Genomic DNA, 21,455 nt, shown 5'->3' with positions numbered 1-21,455 from the left:
AAATCTATAAACAAATAAAACACAGTATATAAAATGCAGTGATAAGGGTAGTGTGTCAGGAAGCTATTGCTGTATAACAAACTAATCCAAAATTTAGCAATACTGAAAGAACATTCCTTACTCCATGATACCGTGGGTTGGCAGTATAGGGTGTGCAGAGCTAGGCAATTCTGGACTCAGCTGGGAAGCTGTGGAATCAGCTGGTGTTTGGGTGGCCTAGGATGGCAAGGAAGTCTTTCAGGAGAAAGTGCCAGCTGATTTGGATTTAGAAGGGTCATATATGTCCAAAAGGACGAGGGAGAGAACAACTTTCTGGATGAGAAGGGAAAAGCTAGAACAAGAGTCTGGAAGGGTGACACCTCTCACTGAAACATTATATTCATAAATGCATTTTTCAGATGCTGTCCTGCCTGGCAATCCAGGGGGTAGTGGAGCAGGGGTCAAGAGAGAAGCCTAGGAGAGAAAGCCCACGACCAGCTGTGTTACTATGTTCGAGCTGCCATCTCCCACCTCTGGGCACAGAATAAGATGAGAACTTCCCATCCTCCTAGGGGATAGGTTGATAGCTTAGGTCGCATATGTGGCTATTTGCACTGCTGGTTTAGACCTCTGGTTCCTTTGTTGGGAAAATGACAACCATGGAGGAAAAGAAGTCATTTTCCTGAGCACCTCTGTCCAAGCGGGTGCTGTTCCACAGATACAGTTTTTAAACCTTGCTGTCTCCCTACCATTTTTTTATTTTCACCCCTGGTGATTTTCAACATGTTTTCATGACTCAGGAAGCAAGCTAAAATGCCTGACTCTTTTTCATTTGGAAGGTGTGCCTTCAAGCACACTTTCAGTCTTTCAATTAGGCTCATTATTCCTTTTGACATTCAATTTTATCTCTGAGTTAGTCTGAAGAAATTAAGTATATCTCTTTCATCTCAATGCAAACAATTGTTTGTATTCTTTTTCATAAAACTGCACACCAAAAGCTGCTCTCCTGGCTTTTTTGGTGAGGGCAATGCACAAGGATTGTTTTGAGAGAAGATGTCTTTCTGAAAATTCCTATGGAGAATGCAAAGGTTAAATGGAAAGTTCAAAAGCATTTGGTCAGAATCAATGGGACAGCCTCTTGGTTCAAGAGGAAGGAAGAAAACAAATCCAGCTTCTTTTGAAATTGAAAAGAAGGGAGCTAAGCAGAAACCTCCACCTGAAGAAGCAGCCAAGAAGAGGCCGACAAACAAAAAATGGGAGTAGCCACTGCCCAGTTAGAGATACTTTTTAATAAAACACAGAAGGGTAATTTCAGTCATTCAGATACATCAGAGCAGAGAAAGCATAGATCTTGGTCCCACTGCTAATTCTGGTGAAAAGATGAGCCCATTGAATGGAAGAAATTAGCGCAGAAAATTTCCACTTCCCTTCTCCTCATTCTTTGAATCAATTCCTCATGCTTTTGACAACACTTTTTAGAACCCCTAATTTCATGCTCTCAACAGAAACTTTTCCTAAATAAGCATTTAATATCTGAAATTAAAACACACACACACACACACACACACACACACACACACACACAGCAGTAACAATCCTGCCATAATTAATTAGTACAAAAGGGCTTGCCATGCCTGGAAGGGGAGCTGGCTTGCCACTTATGTGCCACCTATGGGATGGCAGGTGTGACTTTCAGGGTGCTTGAAGATGCCACACACACACAAAATCAAGCAGAACTCCTCTGGAGAATATTCCCCTTTGCTTTACTCTGTTCTATATTCAAACACAATATGATTTTCAAAAAAAGAAATCCCCTAAAATCCCTCTCTGTGGGATGGAAGGGAATAGGCAAGCATATTGCCCTGCCTTTACACCTGTGCACCACTGACATCATGTTTCAATGCAAAGACAGGCCCGCACTTTTAATTTCTCACATGCACGTCAGTGGTAAACAGTCCCAGCATTCGTGTTAATGACACCATCTGGCGCCTCCCATAACTGTGTAGCATTCGGCTTCCAAACAAGATGTAATGGCAGCAACACATGAAACCCACTGACATTTACAGTAAGGAAATTTATTATCAGTCATCGGTTTGGTATAAATGTGTTTGCATGACTGCTAGGGCTATAAAATCATCACCTTTGCCAGGCAAGTGAAGGTGCAATAAATAATGGATTTTAAGCCATGCATGTACTACCAAATCATTAAACATTTATCACACAGGCACAATAGCATCTTCAGCAACAGTTACCACTTGAAAAATTAATGCCACTTTTGAGGGTTAAATGAAAACCATTTAGTCTAAGCTTTAATGATTTTTAATATGGTTTGGTATAAAATACAATGATTTTTTTCCATTTTTTAGCTGAATATGATATATATGTAAATAGCTCTTTTACAATAATTTTCTCCTGAGGAAACACCCCCCCCATGCTCTTTTGTTAAAAAAAAAAGACTCAAAAATATAAGCTGAAATGTTTCTTTAAAAAAAATTATTGTTAAAACCTTTTCAAAACTAGAAATGACACATAAAAGGTTCTTTAGGAATCAGATGGCATTCTTCCCTAAAATCCTTAATGGATTAGTCAGTATGGTTGCAATTAAATCATTTTAACTTTGAATTAAGGAAATAAGTAAATATTAAGTGAAACCCCATCAAATCCCTTGAGTAATCTAGCCACATTTGTCCCCATTACTTACTCCTTTAAAATACTCTCCCTATGGGGTGCCTAGTGATTTTCTCTTATATATTTATTTGTTCATTAGGTATGCATGGCTTAAAAAAAATCCACAGAAGTAATAATTCAAAATACAAATAGACCAAGGGATGGTTATTCGCTTTATGGAGATTTTATCAAAGAAAACTGTTCAAAGGAACAAAGAGGAACCTAAGTGGGAACTAGTTATTTCTTTTCTTCCTGATCATGGAACAGCGGAGGTGGGAAGTCAGTGGCTGCTCCTACACAAGCCTCCTGTGCAGAGGTCAACCAGCAAACCAGGCCGGGCCTGAGACAATGTGCCCAAGAGGCTCTGTCACGGGATGCGACAAGGAGGATAGACTGTTAAAACACCACCATCTCTACACGTAAAATGATCACCTAGCAAGAGGAAACAGAGCCAGCTTTATGTCTGGTGAGCGGCACTGTTTTTAAAAACATAGTTTTAGGCAGAAGTCAAGAAAGGACTGAATTAGAGCTTTCTAGCTCAGCCTGTGAGTGAGGCTTAACTTCTTGGTGAGAGCTACGCTGCAGTTTCATGGGCCTGCAGCACTGGGATTTCCCTCTGCCTACCATGCACAAACCCAGAACACGGAGTGGGGAGACAGCCCTGGAAGGAAGGGCAAGACTGTCTGCACAGCAGGCCAGGAGGCCTGTTCCTGATCCTGAATCAGTGAAAGAAGTATGGAGATTTCAAGGTCTTCATTTCCAGCAATGACTGTCACTTAAGTGGGTCAGAGGATTGAACTGAAATCCAAGTTTTGGTCAGTATAAGAGCTTCCTTGGTTGTTAGGGAGAACTGTAGGGAGCATCCATTGTCTGGAGAACAGGAGTAGGGACCCCTGTAATGCACCTCCACAAATACATACAGTGCACCTTCCACTGGTCCCAAGTCATAGAGGGAGAGCATCAGGGCCCAGCCTACGTAGAGGGAGGAGCAAGTGGCCACTTGCCCTGCATTGTTTCATCCATTACATGAAGGAACTACTTGCTTGACTAACTAGCAGGATTGGGCAGACTTTAACCCAATCCACTGGGATTGTTGTACTATCATGAAATAACACGTCCTGCTTGAGCCTTGACATTAAAAGTATCAAGTAGGGGAATTCTTCTAAAGCGGTTTCTCTATCCAATATCCTATGTGAGGGCCACACATTGTCCTGGTCTTTCCATCTGTCACTAATTAATTTAAATATTTCCTAGAGTTCTAGCTGTCACATTATGTGTTCTGGAAATGACTATCAGGGCTCTCCCAGCAGTAGGAAATAAACAATAACACCAAGAAGGCCTTGCTCATTTCTTTCAAAGTTATGTTAGCTCCCATATACTTTATTAATCACTCTGCCTCCTTGGGGGCTGGGCAGAGCGTGCATTCGAGAGCACACCATGGCAAAAACAGCTCTCCTGAGGGTGTGATACAAGCCGACAGCCTGAATGCAACTGTGAAATGAAAAAACAGTTAACAATGAAGGAAGAGAAACAAAAAGCAATTCAACAGATGCATGTCATTTTTACTCTTCAGTGTGGATCGGTTTTTCTTGTTAATTATATCACCTATTCTTTCCTTATATTGATAATTACATAATTACATGAAACAGATGGGTGACAGAATGCACCCAGATGGCGAGAACGTAAACAGGCTTACAAATTGCTTATTCTTGAGCATATTATAAAGAATTATTTGATAATACATAGATTTCTATACTCTACACATCTGTTAAGTAGAGCCTTCAAAATAGCAGTTACTTTGTCATTTTTTTTTCTTAAACAGATACAATACTCTCTCTAGGAATTCCTAGGAGGCCAACTGCCATCTAGGTAAAATATTGAACCTTTTCCAAACATTTAGATACCTGAAATTCTAAACTCTTATCTGAGTTGGGTTTTTTCCCCCTTAATTAAAAATAGAAATCATTGTTTCAAGGGGAGTTATAATTCCACATAGCTCTGGTTCTGCTTTGAGCAAGCTATGGAAGGTTAAACAGGTTTAAGTACAAAATTTGAAACATTTTAACTGCATCTGTTGGGCTTCTTGCAGTGCAATTCATTTAAAATAACTCTGAAATTAAAGGCAAAGCATCGGTGCTGTGTCATTGGGTGTCCCCACAAGAGGGTGGGGGCATTCTCACAGGGGGCCAAGAGGCAGACACCAGGGCCAGCCTAGGTGTCTGACAGGTATGAAGAAGAGAAATCAGCTCCTTCCTCCAGGACCCCATCCCCACCCCTCTGTTCCATTGGGTTAGGTCACTGCTTAAAAGTGACCCTTACCAGAGATGTCTTCTCTACCTCACCCCTTATCCTCCACCCCCTCCCAGGCTTTCTTCTTGCCACTACCTGGCACAGGGCATCCCTGTCTGTCTGTCCATTGTGTGTCTCTCTCACCATAACATAGGCACCTGGATGCCAAGAAATTGTCCACTTGAGTGTTGTAGCCCCAGGGCCAAGAGCAGGACCCACCACGTGGTCAACACACAGGAAATACTGATATGACATTCAAATGACATAAATTAAGTCTCTATCTCCAAGCCTCCTAAACCGGAGATGCAGAACAGGTGCCGGACCTGTGTTTAGGCAGAGGAGTCTGACCAGGCAGGGCAGGGATGACTCCAGGAATGATACGTGCAAACCACAGTGTGTATTAGAGTCTGGACAAGTGATGCGCTGAGGTAGGGAAACAGGCTCAGGAAGAACAAACCCACTTGGCTCTGGGGGAAGAGCCAGGGTAGAGGGGACAGGGGTGAGGAACAAGACTCCAGAATCAGGCGGTGGTTTATCCACTATGCTCTGGGAGCGGATTCTGTATGGTAGATGCGCCTGGGATTCCAGCACTTCTCTAGGATGTTTAGATGTTGACTATGTGTACCACATACGTGTGTGTGTGTGTGTGTGTGTGTGTGTGTGCGCACGGGTGTTAGAGAGAGAGAGTGAAAGAGACAGAAAACACAAGAGAGAGTGAGAGTGAGAGACAGAGATTGGTTCATAAGAAGCATTTGAGAAGATGGTCTTGAAACCTAACTATGAGCTCAATAAAAAGAGCTCCTACACCATAGGTGCCTGTGGGGATTAAATGAGCTCATTCTTATAAAGAATGTGGAACAACAACAAAAAAAGAATGGGGAATAGTGCCTTTCACATACAACACTTACAAACGTCAACTCTTCTTAGCATTTCTCCTGACTTTGCTTGGCTTTTCTTACTTTTCGCTTATTTTTTTTATTTGCAGAGAAATATAATGAGACCAATTGAACAGTTTTATTGAATTATTTAATGTTTTGCTATGTTTTATTTTGCAAAGGATGATACTCAGAACTTTTTTTAAAAAAAATCCCTCTAACAGTAGCAGAACTATTTTTGTTTGTATGTATTCCTTCCTGTTTTTTTCATACACGTTCATATTTCTACTTTTTTTTTAAGATTTTATTTATTTATTCATGAGACACAGAGAGAGACGCAGAGACAGGTAGAGGGAGAAGCAGGCTCCCTGTAGGGAGCCCGATGAGGAACTCGATCCCAGGACCCCAGGATTATGACCTGAACCAAAAGCAGACACTCAACTGCTGAGCCACCCAGGTGCCTTTATTTCCACTTTTAAAAAATATTTTATATATTTGCTTGAGAGAGAGTGAAAGAGAGCGAGACAGTGAGAGATCACACACAAAAGAGAGCACACTGAGGGAAAGGGAGAAGCAGAGTCCCTCCTGAGCAGAGAGCTTGATTTGGGGTTGGATCCCAGGACTCCGAGGTCATGAATTATGCTGAAAGCAGACACTTAACCAACTGAGCCACCCAGGCATCCCTGCATGCATATTTCTATATAGTTGCAATAAATCCCTAATTAAATAACAAAATTAAAAAGATGCATTAGGGCCTGGAGATTCTTTCGGAATTTGGACTTGGTGGGCTGTATCCCCTATCTGCTTTCCCATAGGGTAGGTTAGTAGAAGGCAAGCATGCTGGGAAAAAGAAGCTAAGCCACTTGTGTCTTGTCTCACTTCATGCTCAAGAGAACCTGGATCTCAGCCTGGCTGCCCTGACAGGGGCCCTGGGTTCTTGAGCCCTAGGCAGAATTCTCCAGAGCAAACAGCTCCCCCACAGCAAAACACACAGGGAAAGGGAAAGTGGTAGGAACATCCCCATGAAGAAAAAGTAAAGTGCCTACACCTGACAAGACAAAAGGGATGACAAACCAAGGTCATGGGCAGGGCACTGGGCATAGAGTTGAACCTAGCCACCCAAACTACTTCAGAGTCTGGCATTTGCTCCTGCCTTTGGGGTGAGTCGGATCACCCAAGCGTTTATCTATCTATCTCCCTTTTGATGACATGAAGAGAGGAGTGAGCTGTTAGAAGTCATATGGCCCAGGGGACCACTAGCCGGGGTCCTATCAACACAGAGTGACCCCAGAACCCATGTGTGGGAAGGGAGGCTGTCAAGCAAACTAATTAAAATAGTTGCCAATTATATATAATTCCATGGGACACTATCAGATATCATTTGTGACCTACTCAACAAATTAAAACTGATGACAGAAAATGTCTGGGAGTGCCTGGGTGGCTCAGTCAGTTAAGCATCCAACTCTTGATCTGAGCTCAGGTTTTGATCTTAGGGTTGTGAGTTCAAGCTCCATGTTGGGCTCCATGCTGTGCATGGAAGCTATTTGAAAAAGAGAGAGAGAGAGAGAGAGAGAGAGAGAGACAGGAAGGAAGGAAGGAAGGAAGGAAGGAAGGAAGGAAGGAAGGAAGAAGGGAGGGAGGGAGGGAGGGAGGGAGGGAGGGAGGAAGGAAGGAAGGAAGGAAGGAAGGAAGGAAGGAAGGGAGGAAAGAAAATGCCTGGTTTAGTTTTTAAAATCAGCAATTATCTCTGGTTTCACTGGAGCACCAAACTGAGGGTCAGTGAATGTAGTGGTGAAAATGGGGATGGTTTTAGCCAGTGGAGCTTCACCACAGCGATCAGAGAGTGCTGCCTGAGACCGGCTCCCTGGCAGCATGGCTCCCTGCAGTTAAACACATAAACTACCATAAAAAAAACTCAGTTATAACAACTACCATGGTGATAATTTCAGTGTGCTGAATTATATTACGAAACAGAACAAACAAAAGCTGGGACATGATTGAAGATTGTGAGAAGTAGAAGCAATGGTATAGTATGTAATTTATGTTTATTACCAGGAGTTTCAACCGCCTGAGCGGCTCAGGCCTGCCTGCGCTGTAGTTGAGTCATGTTTGAGATCTCAAACAAGTAGCAATAAAAAAAACCTTTATGGCTCCCAAGCTACTTCCATACCTGTTTATTCTACCCTTTTTTCTCTTGTTTCTAAGCCACCCATTTTGTTTTCTTCTTGCTTATTAAGTTGGTTACCATGGATATTGTGACATCAGTAATCTTGACTCAGCTTAATGGTCTTGAGGCAACATACAGGATAAAGGTTTTTATTTTCCCTTAAAGAGGTTCAACCCCAGAGAACAGTAGCCGTGAGGACTGAGAGCTGAGGGCTTCAAGCTGCTCCTGCAACCAGGGCAACGTGCAGGGAGCAAGCACAGCGGGCTCCCTGGGCCAATGCAGCATGGGTCAGCAACCTGGGGCAGTCTGGAGCGGGGAAGAAAGATAGCCCAAGGCCCACTTACTCCTTTGCCTCTGATACCTAAATGCCATTTTGCCTTCCAAGTTGAGTGTGTAAATAAGGACAATTCAACTTAGATGGCTTTATAGAAATTAATTGTTGAAAACTTTTAACCCACCCAAGCTCAATGTGAATGTAAAACCTCTCTAGGTTCCTGGTTGGTTTGACTGTTTCCCTAGTCTTTCATGTCTTCCAAGAAAGCATATCCTACTTTTAAAAACTAGAATTTAGTTATTCATTTTTAAAATAATTATATTTCTTGTCATCATAGTAAGTTCCTATCTCCCTCCCCCTCCCCGTTACCCCAGTCCCCTCTGGGAACCATCAGTTTGTTCTCTACAGTTAAGAGTCCGGTTCTCTCTTTTTTCTTTTTCTTTTTCTTTTTTTTAAGGATTTTATTTATTTATTTATTTATTTATTTATTTATTTGAGAGCTAGCAAGAGAGAGAGCACAAGCAGGGAGGGGAGAGGGAGAGGCAGACTCCCTGCCAAGCAGAGAGCCCAACATGAGTATCCATCACAGGACCCCGAGATCATGACCTGAGCTGAAGGCAGATGCTTAACCAACTGAGTCACCCAGACACCCAAAGATGTTGTATCTCATTAATAAATTATAGTTTAAAAAGGAAAAAAAAGGGCTCCTGGGTTGCTCAGTTGGTTGTGTCTGCCTTCGGCTCAGGTCATGATCCCAGGGTTCTGGGATTGAGCCCTACATCGAGATCCCTGCTCAGTGAGGAGTCTGCTTCTCTCCCAGTCTCCTTCTGTGCTCTCTCTCTCTTTCTCTCAAATAAATAAAATCTTTGAAAAAAAATAAGATATGACATCTAAAGCTTTCATGAAAAGACCTAAAAGTTAGATGTATAATATTTTAGAATATGTGCATCCATTGACATAAAATCACTTCATAATGAATGGAATTGTGTTTTTATAATTCCTCCTAGGGCTTGAGGGAATGGGCCAACCCTACAGAGGCCTTCTTGGTCATTATGAGGGGTGGACTATTTAATTTTAACAGATGCATTTCATTCCTGCCAAGTCCCTGTTGACTCATGACCTCTCCTGATCCTTCAGGCAGCAGCCAGGGACATTGGCCATTGGGTTGACATGCCATAGGAGAGTAAGTAGGCCAGTTCTCTATTTTTTCATTTCTTTTTTATTTTTTTATTTTTTTATATTTTCATTTTTTCATTTCAAAACTGATGGCAGATTGAGAGGGTTTTGAGTGTCAAAAAAGCCTGACTTTTGAGTATCAGAAGTCAGAGTTGATGCCTCAAATGACAGATTTCAAAAGAACACATGGTGACAGCAAAGTCTGTTGTCCCAAAACTAGGAGGAGGAGGAAAGTTGGAGGAAAAACCAGACAAGTATAGTACAGGCCTCTCCTTCCCTCTGGTTAAAGCCATAAAAGTGGAAGAAAATGAAAGGATCCTCACAGAGCTTATGGAGAATACAGGAGCAGAGGTATCTGTGCCTCACAGAGATGCCCCTGCCACCTGTTCTGAGAAGGGTGGAGATGGCTGAGGGTGGTGCCAGGTCAAGAAAAAAGATGAGGCAGGTCATGAGCTTCTCAAAGCCCAGAAGGGTGCAGGAGGAAGAGGGGCAGAGAGGGAAGCAGAGAGAGTGAAGGGAAGAAAGACAGGGGTGTAGGGAAGAGGAATATATATTGAGAAAGAGAGAAAGAGCACACTCCATCCAACACCATGCCTGCCTCAAAGAGTTCTCAAGGCCATGAAGAGGGAATGTTCCACTGCAAGTAATAAGTGCCAGCTGGGCACCTGGATGTGAAAATAAGGGATGGACTGAGGACAAGCTGAAGTTCTGAAACCTTATGGATGCCTGTGAGGACAGGCACAACCCAAGCACTAGACAATGGCCCCCACAACCCCTCCATGCCATCCATGACGCCATGAAACTTCATAGGTTCCTGAGAACTGTGATGTCTTCCCCACTCAAAATAATAAGAGGGAAAATTCCTGAATACATGCCATTTACACTTTAAATGGTGAAATTTACTTGGAATTGGAGATTGCTTCTCCCATCAGGTGGAGTTGAGACTTCAAGCAGAGATTCAGTTGAGCCAGAAGAAAATGAGAAAATGGAAGATGGCCGTTTTATAGACCTCATTATCCAACTTGAAACATTTATATCTGACAATAAAAAAGAGGGTTTCCAGCATGTTGATGATTTACATAGATAAAGCAAACACAATGCAAAAGAGAAATCATCTTTTTAAAGTGAGGAATCATAACTTTCATTTTCAAATTCTAAAACTTGATTTTTTTAAAATTAAAGAAAAGTTTTACCTTTGACCTCCCAAAAACAATTCCTAGGAATTTACTGAAAGGAAATAATGATGAATGTTCTCAAAAATAAGGATGGACATGATAGCATTGTTCATAATGTTGCAATTTGGGAAAAAACTGAAATGACCAACATTAGGGAATTGGCTACAAACAACAGTGGTGAGTGAATCTTGAGGATCCCACAATCCCAAAACCTGAGCCTTGGGTAAGTTATGTCACACAAGATATCACAAGCATGAAGACAATGGATGCTGCCTTCCAAAGAAGCTCCTCTTACACAAAATGCCAAAGCAGGTGGGCAAGTACTGGTTAAATGACTTTTAAACCCCTCATTCACAATGAAAATATAAAAGGGTAAGAAGAACAGATAAAAGAGAAGATTCTTTTGGAGCTTGCCTCAATGAGAAACGTTGATATGCTCTACCCTGAAGAGGAGACAGAGGGATGGCCTCGTCTTTCACTTTATATCTCAAGACAAGGGTTTGGGGGCCCTCAGAGATCCTCATGTGAGTTTCCACACTTAGTGGCCACAGTGGACTGGTATGTACTTTCTGCCCTAGGGATCTGAAGGACACAATGGGCAGGCCAGCTGCTGCTGGGTGATGAAGGAAAGGTGGCCTGCAGTGGCAATCTGTTGACAGGTATGAACTTTTACTGTAGGTTCTTCCTATAGAGCCACCCTAAAGGAAAATTAAGATTCAGATCCCAGAGCTAGAGGGTGCACTGCCTGCAGTATGGGATGCAGGTGGGAGGCCCCTAGTTACAGGAATCTCTGAGGAAATCAAGCACCCGCAATGAGAAGAGGAGTCCAGTCCACAAAGCAGGAGCTAAACAATGACAGTAGCAGTCAAGTACAGATGTGCCTGTTCCCCCAGCTGTTCCTCCCTGCCCTGGCCCCAGTTCCAAAAGAACCAGGAATATAGCTAAATAACAGGAAACTAACAAGCTTAAAAAAACAAACCCCTGAACTATATATAATGAGCTAAATAGATGTTAAATAAGTGGGGGGCATGATCAGTTAGAGAGAAGAGAACCTTTCGACCTTCCTTCCCCAGCTACGGGCCTCAGCAGCAGAAAGGGGAACTCTAATATTTGGATGAAAATTGAGTTTTGATTGTTACAGGAAATGAAACTGGATGGACATTTTGTGGAATGAAGATGAGGTTTTGTGATTTGGAGCGACCCACACAACTTTTGTTACCGAAAATTGACCATAAACGTCACAGGCCTTGCCCATTTTCCACCTGGGTATGGAGGAAAACCCACCACGGGGAGCATATTTACAGAGTGACGGAAGACAGAAATCAAGTGGCTTCATCATTATTCCCACAAGTCCTGCTGGGCTTAATGCCCTGTTATGTAACCAAACCTCTCCTAACCTGTTTCCTTCACTGCAAAATGGAGACAATGACACCCCAATTTCTGTGAGAACAGCGTGAGCCAATCCATGCAGGTGTGTGACACAGAGCCTGGCACAGAAAGTACTCATGGACCGTTAAGGGTTGCTTGTCACATAGCAAGCACAACCACTGAAAGGACACTTTAGAATACTTAGTAATGTGCAAAGACATTCATAACATATTCGGTGAAAAAGTGTGTTTCAAAGAAATACCAGATTTAATCACATTTTTTTCATATAAAATAATCTAAAAGTAAAAACAAAATATTAAAAAAGATAATCTGGATATAGATAATTACAGTTTTTACAGATTTTCTTTCTATTGATTTTTCCTAAAGCTTCAACCATAAAAATTTATTGCTTTTGTAAGGACACTTTTTTTTTAGTCAAGAGGAAAAGATGTCAGTTCCTAAGTCAGCATCTGCAGCTCTAATTGTCCCCTTTGTCAATTTATATCCCTAGCTACTTTAAAATACACAAAGCAAAGCCTCCTGTTGGTGCTGCCATGCCTTTCCTCCCTGAAGGCAGATTGTGAAGAAGCCACTTAGCTGTGAAGGCCAGTTCCTGCCCCAGGGAGTGCAGGTCCACCCAGGAGCTTTGGCTGGTCATGGCCCTCCAGAGCGCTGCAGCAAGCAGCTGATGTACCCTCAGGTGCTTCTGGACCTCCATGGAATTCATTACTCTGGCTCTGCAGGGAACGGAATGCATTTTTTTTCTTCCTACTAGGTTGTGGTAAGAACCCGATCAGCATCCAGGAAAGCCTCAGGATCTTCTTTTGCTATTGAGAGCTGTTTTAAAAGCAGTAACACTAGTAAAAGTGGACTCAAACAAAGGACATGTTGGTGGCTTAAAAATCAGAAGTCCTCCATTTCACTCTCGTGGTTTGGATGGACACTTTTCCCCCCTGCTGCTGGGGTTCTTCTAAATGTGCAAGCAGGCTAACGGGAGACTGATGAGTCAGAGAGGGTAAGGCAAGGAAGATAAGATCAGGAGAAATCACATTTTAGAAAAATTTCTGCTTTCAAAATAACTAAAGCTATTAGTATGGGTGTACATTACCAAGCATGATGCTCTCCAGGAGTGGTGGGAAAGGCCCACCTCTGGACTGAAAGAGTAATTAGGTACATTGTCCTCCCATGGCCTTGAGTTGACCAGCACTTCACCACTTATTAGCAGGAATGTTGGGTCTAACCCAAGAATGAGAGAGTGCAAAAAAGTGCTGTCACTTGTATAAACAGTTTGAAAGTTCCTCAAAATTGTTGAACATAGAGTTACCATATGAACATAGAGTTACCAGCAATTCTACTCCTAGGAATATACACCCAAGAGAAATAAAAACATATAGCCACATATAAACCTGTGCAAGAATGTTCATTGCAACATGGTGGAAACAACTCAAATGTCCACTGACTGATGAATGTATAAATAAAATGTAATATATATATATATATATATATATATATATATATATATATATATATATAAATAATTGTAGTATATATATACTACATATAATAAATGTAGTATATATATTAATAATATATAATATAATGATATTATATATAATTCAGCAATAAAAAGGAAACAAGTACTGATACACACAATAAAATGGATGAACCTTATAAACATACTAAGTGAATGCAGACAGTCCCAAAATGCCACATTGTATAATTCTACTTACACAAAATTTCCAGAATAGGTAAATTCATTGAAATAGAAAGTAAGTTAGTAGTTGCCTAGGGGAAGGAGTGGATAGGGAGTGACTTTTCTGGGGTGACATAAAAACTTCTGAAATTAGATGGTGATGGTTACCCAGCTGTGTCATATACTAAAAACCAATCAATTGTACAATTTAAACTGGTAAATTGTATGGTATATGACTTAGGTCTCAATAAAGCTGTTAAAGAGAAAGAGAAAAAAAAAAAGAGAAAGAGAGGTAGGGAGAGAGGGAGGGAAGGAGATATTGATTTTCCTACAATATCTATTCTAGAAAATGAGGATAAGATGTAGGATTGATTTTTGATGATGCTGAGTCTGTTAAGAAGTAACTTTACTTTTCACAGTTTCTTAGCTTATCACACCCTGAAGAACTCATTTGAGTTCACTTACTTGAGCACTTTCTTTTTATTTATTTATTTTTTAAGATTTTATTTATTTATTCATGAGAGACAGAGAGAGAGAGAGGCAGAGACACAGGCAGAGGGAGAGCAGGCCCATGCAGGGAGCCTGACGTGGGACTTGATCTGGGATCTCAGGACCAGGCCCTGGGCTGAAGGCAGCACTAAACTGCTGAGCCACCTGGGCTGCCCCACTTGAGCACTTTCTAAGAACACTGTGAAGTCACATGTAGCATGGAACTGAATATGGAGAAATTTATAACAACATAACCTATGAATGGGATCCTAATTTTTTCCCTCCTTTCCCAACAGCTGCCACTATAATTTCAAATGTGTTGCAACAATAAGCTGGAGAGAGAAGTGCTGACAGCCTGATCAGCTGGTGTCTATAAATTGACCCCGGCACACCAACTTGGCCCTGTGCATCTGCTCCTTCCCAACAGAGCTCAGTTGGGGTCAGGCCGGCCTGGAATCAGACTCAAGAATGAAGAACTTAGCCAGGAGGAAAATCCAAACCTCTCCAGGGAAAAGCCAATTATCTGTGGGTCACCTTTTGATTAGGTAGCTGGTGCCAAAGATCTGGGAAATCCCAAAAGCTCTGTGGTTTGGCTTTCCTAAAAGGAGTTGTGGTAGCAGCACTTCTACTTTTTAGGTCAGAGTATATATATGCCATATATATATGGTTGAAGGCAGGCGCTCTGGCATCCAATTGCCTGGATCTGAAACTCTGTCAATGAACTAGTCTTTGGACAAGCCATTTACCCTCCTCTGCAAGCCTGTTTTCTTTAGGTACATGGAAGAGGGAAGTATAAGTTACTATTTACAAGTGCTGATGTGAGCATGAAATGGGATGATTCACGGGTGGCCTTTAGTAAGAGCTCAATACTGTCAGTAGAAGTAGTTGCTGTTGTTATTATTTTGTAACCTTTCTAAGAGGAAAGAATTATGAGAATAATGAGAACAAGTCACTGTCATAGGAGTCAGGCTGATGTAGATGTATATACTGTATATTATACTAAACTAGATAGTGTTCAGAGAATTGGAATGAAATGACCATGGAACTTGCACTGTTCAAAGAAAAAAAAAACTCATGAAGGAATCTATGAGAATTACTTTAAAATGTCAGAGTACAGGGTTCACCATAAATAGCAAATACATATCCTATAGGTAGCACCAACAGCTGAAGAGACGGCTTGAAAAAAGCACACTTGACTCCTGGGAAGTGATTTAAAGTGCGTTAATTTCATTTCAAGATACTATCACCATGGTCACCTTAAGATGATCAGTGCATACACGATGTTGAAAAACACATATATGTGTTTTTAGCAGCCTCTACTGAGGAGATGCTAACAGGCTGATTTTAAAACACACCCACGCACCCTGACCACAAGTACAACCAAGGAAGTCTAACCCACAGACAGCGAAAGTTTCCAAGTTTGAAGAAGGGGTTGGGGAACAATTAGGCTGGGGAAAATCTAGCAGGTGCTGCGAGAATAATGCAATTTCCTAGGGGAGCAGATGTACAAATGAAACAGTATCCAGTAACAGTCCATCAGATGGTAATTATAGCTGGACCGGGGAAGAACAGCCAAGATGAAAAGGGACAATTCAAAGAGTAACTGAATGCCAGTGAGTGACATCTTCCTGAGAGATCACATACCAGGAAAAAGCAGGCCAGCACTTAGCTTGGAGAAGGGGGGGTTAAATAAACCGTCATTTTCCTTTGTAGAAGGACAAAAGGAAAATGGAAGCCTCAAAGAATTCATTAGTCAAGATTTAAAAAGATCATTGCTAATAAACCACCACAAAAAATAACAACAGGTACTGATTGCCCTGAAAGTAGGATTCCTGTGTCATCTGAAAGATGATGGCTTGGTTTGGTCCCAAAAATTTTGTGAAGAAGAAAAGAAAAAAAAAAAGAAAAAAAAAGAAAAGAAAAGAAAAGAAAAGAAAAAAGAAAAGAAAAGAAAAGAAAGAAAAGAAAAGAAAAGAAAAGAAAAGAAAAGAAAAGAAAAGAAAAGAAAAGAAAAGAATTCACACTATAAACCAGGAGGAAGAACTAAAGACACTGGAGTGGATGATAGGGAGCATCTATGATACTGAAGCAAGGGTAGGAGCTGTTTCAGTTCCAAGCAGATTTTCTGGTATTTCATATCACAAATAAGACTCATTTGCAATCATGGTCTTAGAAAGGAAACGGTGCCTTGGAACACATTCCCTACCAAGTGATTGTGCAGACCCCAATGTGGCTACTCCTCCCGAGTCTGCCTCTCGATACATGGGCCAGTGTGGCCTTCTCCTGTCCCTGGTTTAACTGGCCCAACCAGTCCTGCATTAATACTGACACTAGCCTGTAAGCTCCCAGAAGGCAGGGGTCATAGTTATCTTTGAATCCCTATATGGGAGCAGGAAAGGAAAGAAAACAGAGCCACTCCAAAGTACACATGGCTCAAATTGCTCCACAGTCTTTAATTAATATGGACATTCAATTAATTCAGCTGAATTTTGAGTGTTTCCCTGATCACAGTTTTCATGCATGTGGGCCATATGCTGATTCATCTAATAAAAATTCTCGTCACAATAGTTCTCACAATGTGAGGCCAAGATGCCCAATTCAAGCTGAGAAATGAGTCCTCCAAGCCTGTCTTGGAAGAAAAAAGCCTTCTCTTTTATCCATGAATTGGCCCTGGTTGACTTGGTCATGGTTATGGTCTTGGTCAGGAAAAAGCCTTCTCTCTTATCCATGAATCAGCCCTGGTTGACTGTGGAGATATGAATCTTTGGAGATATTATGACGAATCTTAAAATATTACCTCTGTAATGTGTGATGAAAATCACTTATGTGTTTTCCCAATATGAAGCATGCTGTCAATTAATAATAACAGTAGTGAAGATACTATGGCAAGGACACCTATCATCCAAACCAGGCAGAAACCACCAGAGCCTTGAGGTGGGGTGGGGGCATATTTCCCTGCCATCCAGTGATGAATTTCAATCACTGCTGGCTTGTGCCAGATTCAAATTGGCAACCCACTGAGATGAAACACTCTCTATCCCATTACTCATGCCTGGAGTGATCTGTTCCCTTGAAGACTGGCTTCCTAGGAGAGAGCAAGGGAATGGATGGTAACTCTGAAATGGCTTAAGTAGGATAAAAGGTATGAAAGGCAAGTGCCCAGACAGAGAAATGTGCGGACATGGTGAGGGAGCCATATAGCCACCATGTGCTAGGGATGATATCAAACTTAAAGGGAAAACAAAAGGAGTTCATTTAGTAATGACAGTCACTCAATTTCACAAAGTTCAATGGCTGCAACACTATTGCTCTGCTAAGAAAACAATGTTCTTAGGACTGTATAGAAATTCCTCCTAAAAAATTTTTATTTGGCTCTCCTTGTCTCAGATAATTGGCCTAAAATGTTAAATCCACCTAAAATGTTGAAAAGAAAAAACTAATTTAAAATAATATAGCAATTTAACTTTTGAATATCCAGGCCCAACTCATGTGGATTATAGTCTTGATAGTCCTGTGATCAGACTTCTAAGATTTCTAAATTTTTTTACTAAATCTTGTTTGCTAAATCTACATCCTTACCGAAATCTTCTTAAGGAGGAATACAATAAGTAGCAGCAGAAGAAACACTTCTGCTGAACACAAAATTCACTGATACAATAAACAATGCAGCACAACACAGCAGGTACCGAGCATCAGTCCCACCCAGCTGGTAAGTGGCTACCTTCTTGCACCAGTGATTTAAACAATACATCTTCTGCTGTGCCTTGAATTGAGCCAGGGCTCTTGGGGGGGTGGGGGGGCACAGCACACCAAGGTCATCACAGAAAGGGTTACTAAATGTAAGTAATGATTTCATCTCACAACCTGGAAAGTCAATGATAAGATTGTTTTGCATGAAACAAAATGTCTTCTCTGGCTTTCTCCCTACCTGGAGCTCTAGGCTCTCAAGACTCCTGGGGGTTGGGGTGAGGGAGAAGGTCCTGGTGTTCAGGAAAACACTGCTCTTGATAACCAGGTGACAGCTCTAGATTCCTCCCCTTCCCTGGACTGGCTTAAGGTGCCAGACCCATGTGAGGGCTTCTCCTCACCCAGTAATATGGTCTATCCATTCTTGAAACAGGCTCAGCAGTGTCTGCATAAGGGCAGCATCTCTTATCCTTACCCTGATCTGACATAGAAGCTGCATCCTTGTGAGGGTGCACCTTCTCCTGGTATCAGCATGACTCTATATGAGCTATGTTTCATTGAGCAATAGAAGAAGTCACCCTCTCTGACCTCAAGGCACTCTTTTTGTGCCAAACCTATGAGTCTTGGCTTTCATTCCAAAGGAGTCAAATCCCAGGATCTGTACACAAAAAACAGATCATCTGGTGGCCATCTCAAAGGTCCTCCAGATGGGCTCGGGCACTCTTACCTTTAGCATGGACAGAGCGTGAGCTGCAGTGCTGTGGGTCCTGCTACCTAGATCATACCTCTGATCCTGGATGAAATATTTGTATCTGAAAATTGCTTCAAAATGATAAGAAGGGAGGAGAAGTGGGTGGAGGTGCAGAAGATCCAAAATTGGCCAAGAATTACAATTGGAAAGTTTTGAAGCTCGGTGCCAAGTATCTGGGAGTTTCAGTGCTGCTCAACATGTGGTCTAAGACAGGTGCCCATCTGCAAATTGTCATTGGCCTTCAAAGATGTAAGCATAGAGACTGAGAAGAAGCATTCAGCAGCTTTTATAACAATTGGACAGAGTAATTCTGTGTCTGTTAAGTCTAAAATTGAACTTGAATTTTGTCTTTGTTTTAAAACTCGTTTTTAAGGAATTCACCTGTTATAAAACTATTAGTCTATGATGGATTGTACATTTATAAAAAAGAAGATAAGGTCCTTCAGCACAGACAGTATGAGAAGCCCTGTTTTATCCGGTTCTCTCTCTACTTTGTTGGTACGTGCTTGACATTTTCCACAATAAAGAGGATAGGAAAGGACTGCTATTGATTTTTAGTTACTCAAATATAAATTTAGAACTTATCAGGAAAGAAATATAAATGCATTGTCTGTTTTACAAATGTAAAGATGAATGCTGAATTTAAGTAGCCTTGGTTACTGTAAGCAGGTGTCACCAGGCCCCACGTAGGGCAGCCATATGCAGAGTGGGACCTGGGGCAGCAGGGTGATACTTCCTGCAGCACTGGGGGTGCCCACGCTGTTTCTTTGAGCACCATATCTAGCAACTCCTTGGCTACCTTTTAGAGAGCTTAAACCTTCCAATTTTCCTCTTCCCTCTTTCACAAGGGACAAATGTCAGCACACCGAGGAAATTTTTTTCTGCCTTATTTAAACAGGAGTGTATACAAATACTATAAGCCTACATATGTCAGTCAACTTGACAAAAAAACGTTTCTGCCAGTTAATACATTGAACACGGCCCTGTGTGCACACACATGTATATTTCCATTGAAAGTGCAATCCAGGTTCTATTTTGGTTTCTTCTGTTCTGGTAGTAAAAGCATCACAGGGTGGTTCATTTTAAGGTTAAGCCCCGTGCCACCCCCAGGGCAGCTAGTATGATCCTGTTAATCATCCTGACTCCCCACAGAGGAGTTAAAAGAAACTCAGCTTAGGACCCAAACATGTCAAAGACAGCCAGCTCTACTTTCTCTCTCTGCCTGACTTGTGAATGACCACTTTTGCCTGGCGGACAAAACATCAGTGGAAAGGGGAAAGCTGCCTTTGAGGAAGAATAAAGAAGGCAGAAATATGCAGAGTTTGACTCCAAGCCACTTATGCTGGCTGAGACGAAGCTGAGCCCATAAAGTGTCCCTGTGGTGTCTGTCATCCAGGGATCATGAGGCCACTCCTGTTTCAGGTTTCAGTGAAATAACCACCTAAGGGAAAGGGCAGCAGGGGTGCCTCCGCAGGGCACCCCGTCAGGGCGTGAGCTCCAGGCTCCCTGTAATTAAGCAGCAGCCTGCTCCCGAGAAGAGAGTGCTGCCACCCCATCTGCCACGCCCGCGCGCTGGCACAGCGCCTCCCTGCCTGCTGCCGCCCGGCTACCCACCGGATCCTTGGAGACCGCCTTTGATGGAGCATTGATGCCAAGCTTTTCCAGAGGATAGACAATCTGTCGTCGAGGCCGCACGGGAACCAAGTAATGAAGGGCGGATGTCAGGGAGTGGGCAGAGGAGCTCTGGAACTGAAAGACAGCAATCTCTGTTTTAGGGGAGAGAATGTCAGAGCAGCGCAGCACAGATGCCTGTGTGTGGCTTTACAAATACAAAAGTCTGAACTCGGCCAAATCGGAGAGGGGGGAAAAATCAGCAAATAAACAAACATACTCTTCGAGCAGAGGAATGAATTGTAGATAATGCCTGACACTAATGAAGATAATTACGAGAGTAATTACATTACTATCTCTGTGGGAATGACAGATAAACAAGTGGTTTGGTTTATGGGATTTTTCAATACAAGTATTTTCCCCAGGAGGATATTCTTCTCCATAGTGATCATGAATCAGCTTGATTTGACCCCATTAAGCTGTGTTATCTGCGTCCTGTTAACCTTTGCGTGTTTGGCACAAGCTGCTTTAAGAAAGCATGGAGATAAAAATGTCATTTGTGGGGAGGCTGAGCACGGAAGTGGAAATCCTCCTGTTTGTGAAAGTCACAGCTACTTCGACTGGACCTTTGTTGATAAAATAAGTGCTTTAAAACAAAAACACGAAACCGGAATGTGGGGTGGGGGTAGGGAAACTGGATCATATTATTTTGATTTATATTAACGCTAAATTATGTGCTGGATTTATGTTTACCATAACAGACTACAATAAATCATATTTTAGGAGAATGTGTTAAATATTCATTTTACCCCATTTTTAAAACTTGGCAGAGAAAACTGAACATGGTGATTTTTATTCCTTTCACATTTATGCAATCTGAGGGGGTTCTAGTGAAACTAACTCAGGGTATTTCAACTATTTAAACCTTAAAAGTAACACCAAAGTCTGTAATGATATATTTATGGAATTCAAACTGGAAAATGAAGCAAGTAAAATTCAACTAAAACTAGGTGTAGTTTAATAAATAAGATGGTTTACAGTTGATTCTTCTGCTCTTTGAAACCAACCACCTCCCTGCCCCCCACCCCCACCACCCCACCACACACACACACACACACACACACACACACACACACACACACCTGGGCCCAGGCATTTTTAAGAGTTTCCAAAAGGGATTTCTAAAATCTTTCACCATGGAACTTGACACCCTCACTTTACACACTGAAAAATAGAACCCAGGAATTCCTAACT

General features: G+C 41.9%; 1 protein-coding gene across 4 annotated transcripts in view; it reads right to left on the bottom strand.

Annotated features, from left to right (window-relative positions):
- The window catches only part of CFAP61 (cilia and flagella associated protein 61), a 277,436-nt gene that overhangs the window by 126,197 nt on the left and 129,784 nt on the right, over positions 1 to 21,455 (bottom strand). For all 4 annotated transcript variants that reach the window (XR_011996986.1, XR_011996985.1, XM_026002334.2 and 1 more), the window contains one exon: positions 20,205 to 20,339. Coding sequence is in view for 2 of the 4 variants with exons in the window: in XM_026002334.2 (XP_025858119.1) it covers positions 20,205 to 20,339 (135 nt within the window). In the remaining 2 variants the exon portion in view is untranslated. The remainder of the gene's footprint in view (positions 1 to 20,204; positions 20,340 to 21,455) is intronic.

Source organism: Vulpes vulpes, chromosome 14, assembly GCF_048418805.1.
Source record: "Vulpes vulpes isolate BD-2025 chromosome 14, VulVul3, whole genome shotgun sequence".
NCBI lineage: Eukaryota > Metazoa > Chordata > Mammalia > Carnivora > Canidae > Vulpes > Vulpes vulpes.
The sequence above is the reverse complement of the archived record's forward strand: the minus strand, read 5'-3'. Positions and strand labels throughout refer to the sequence as shown.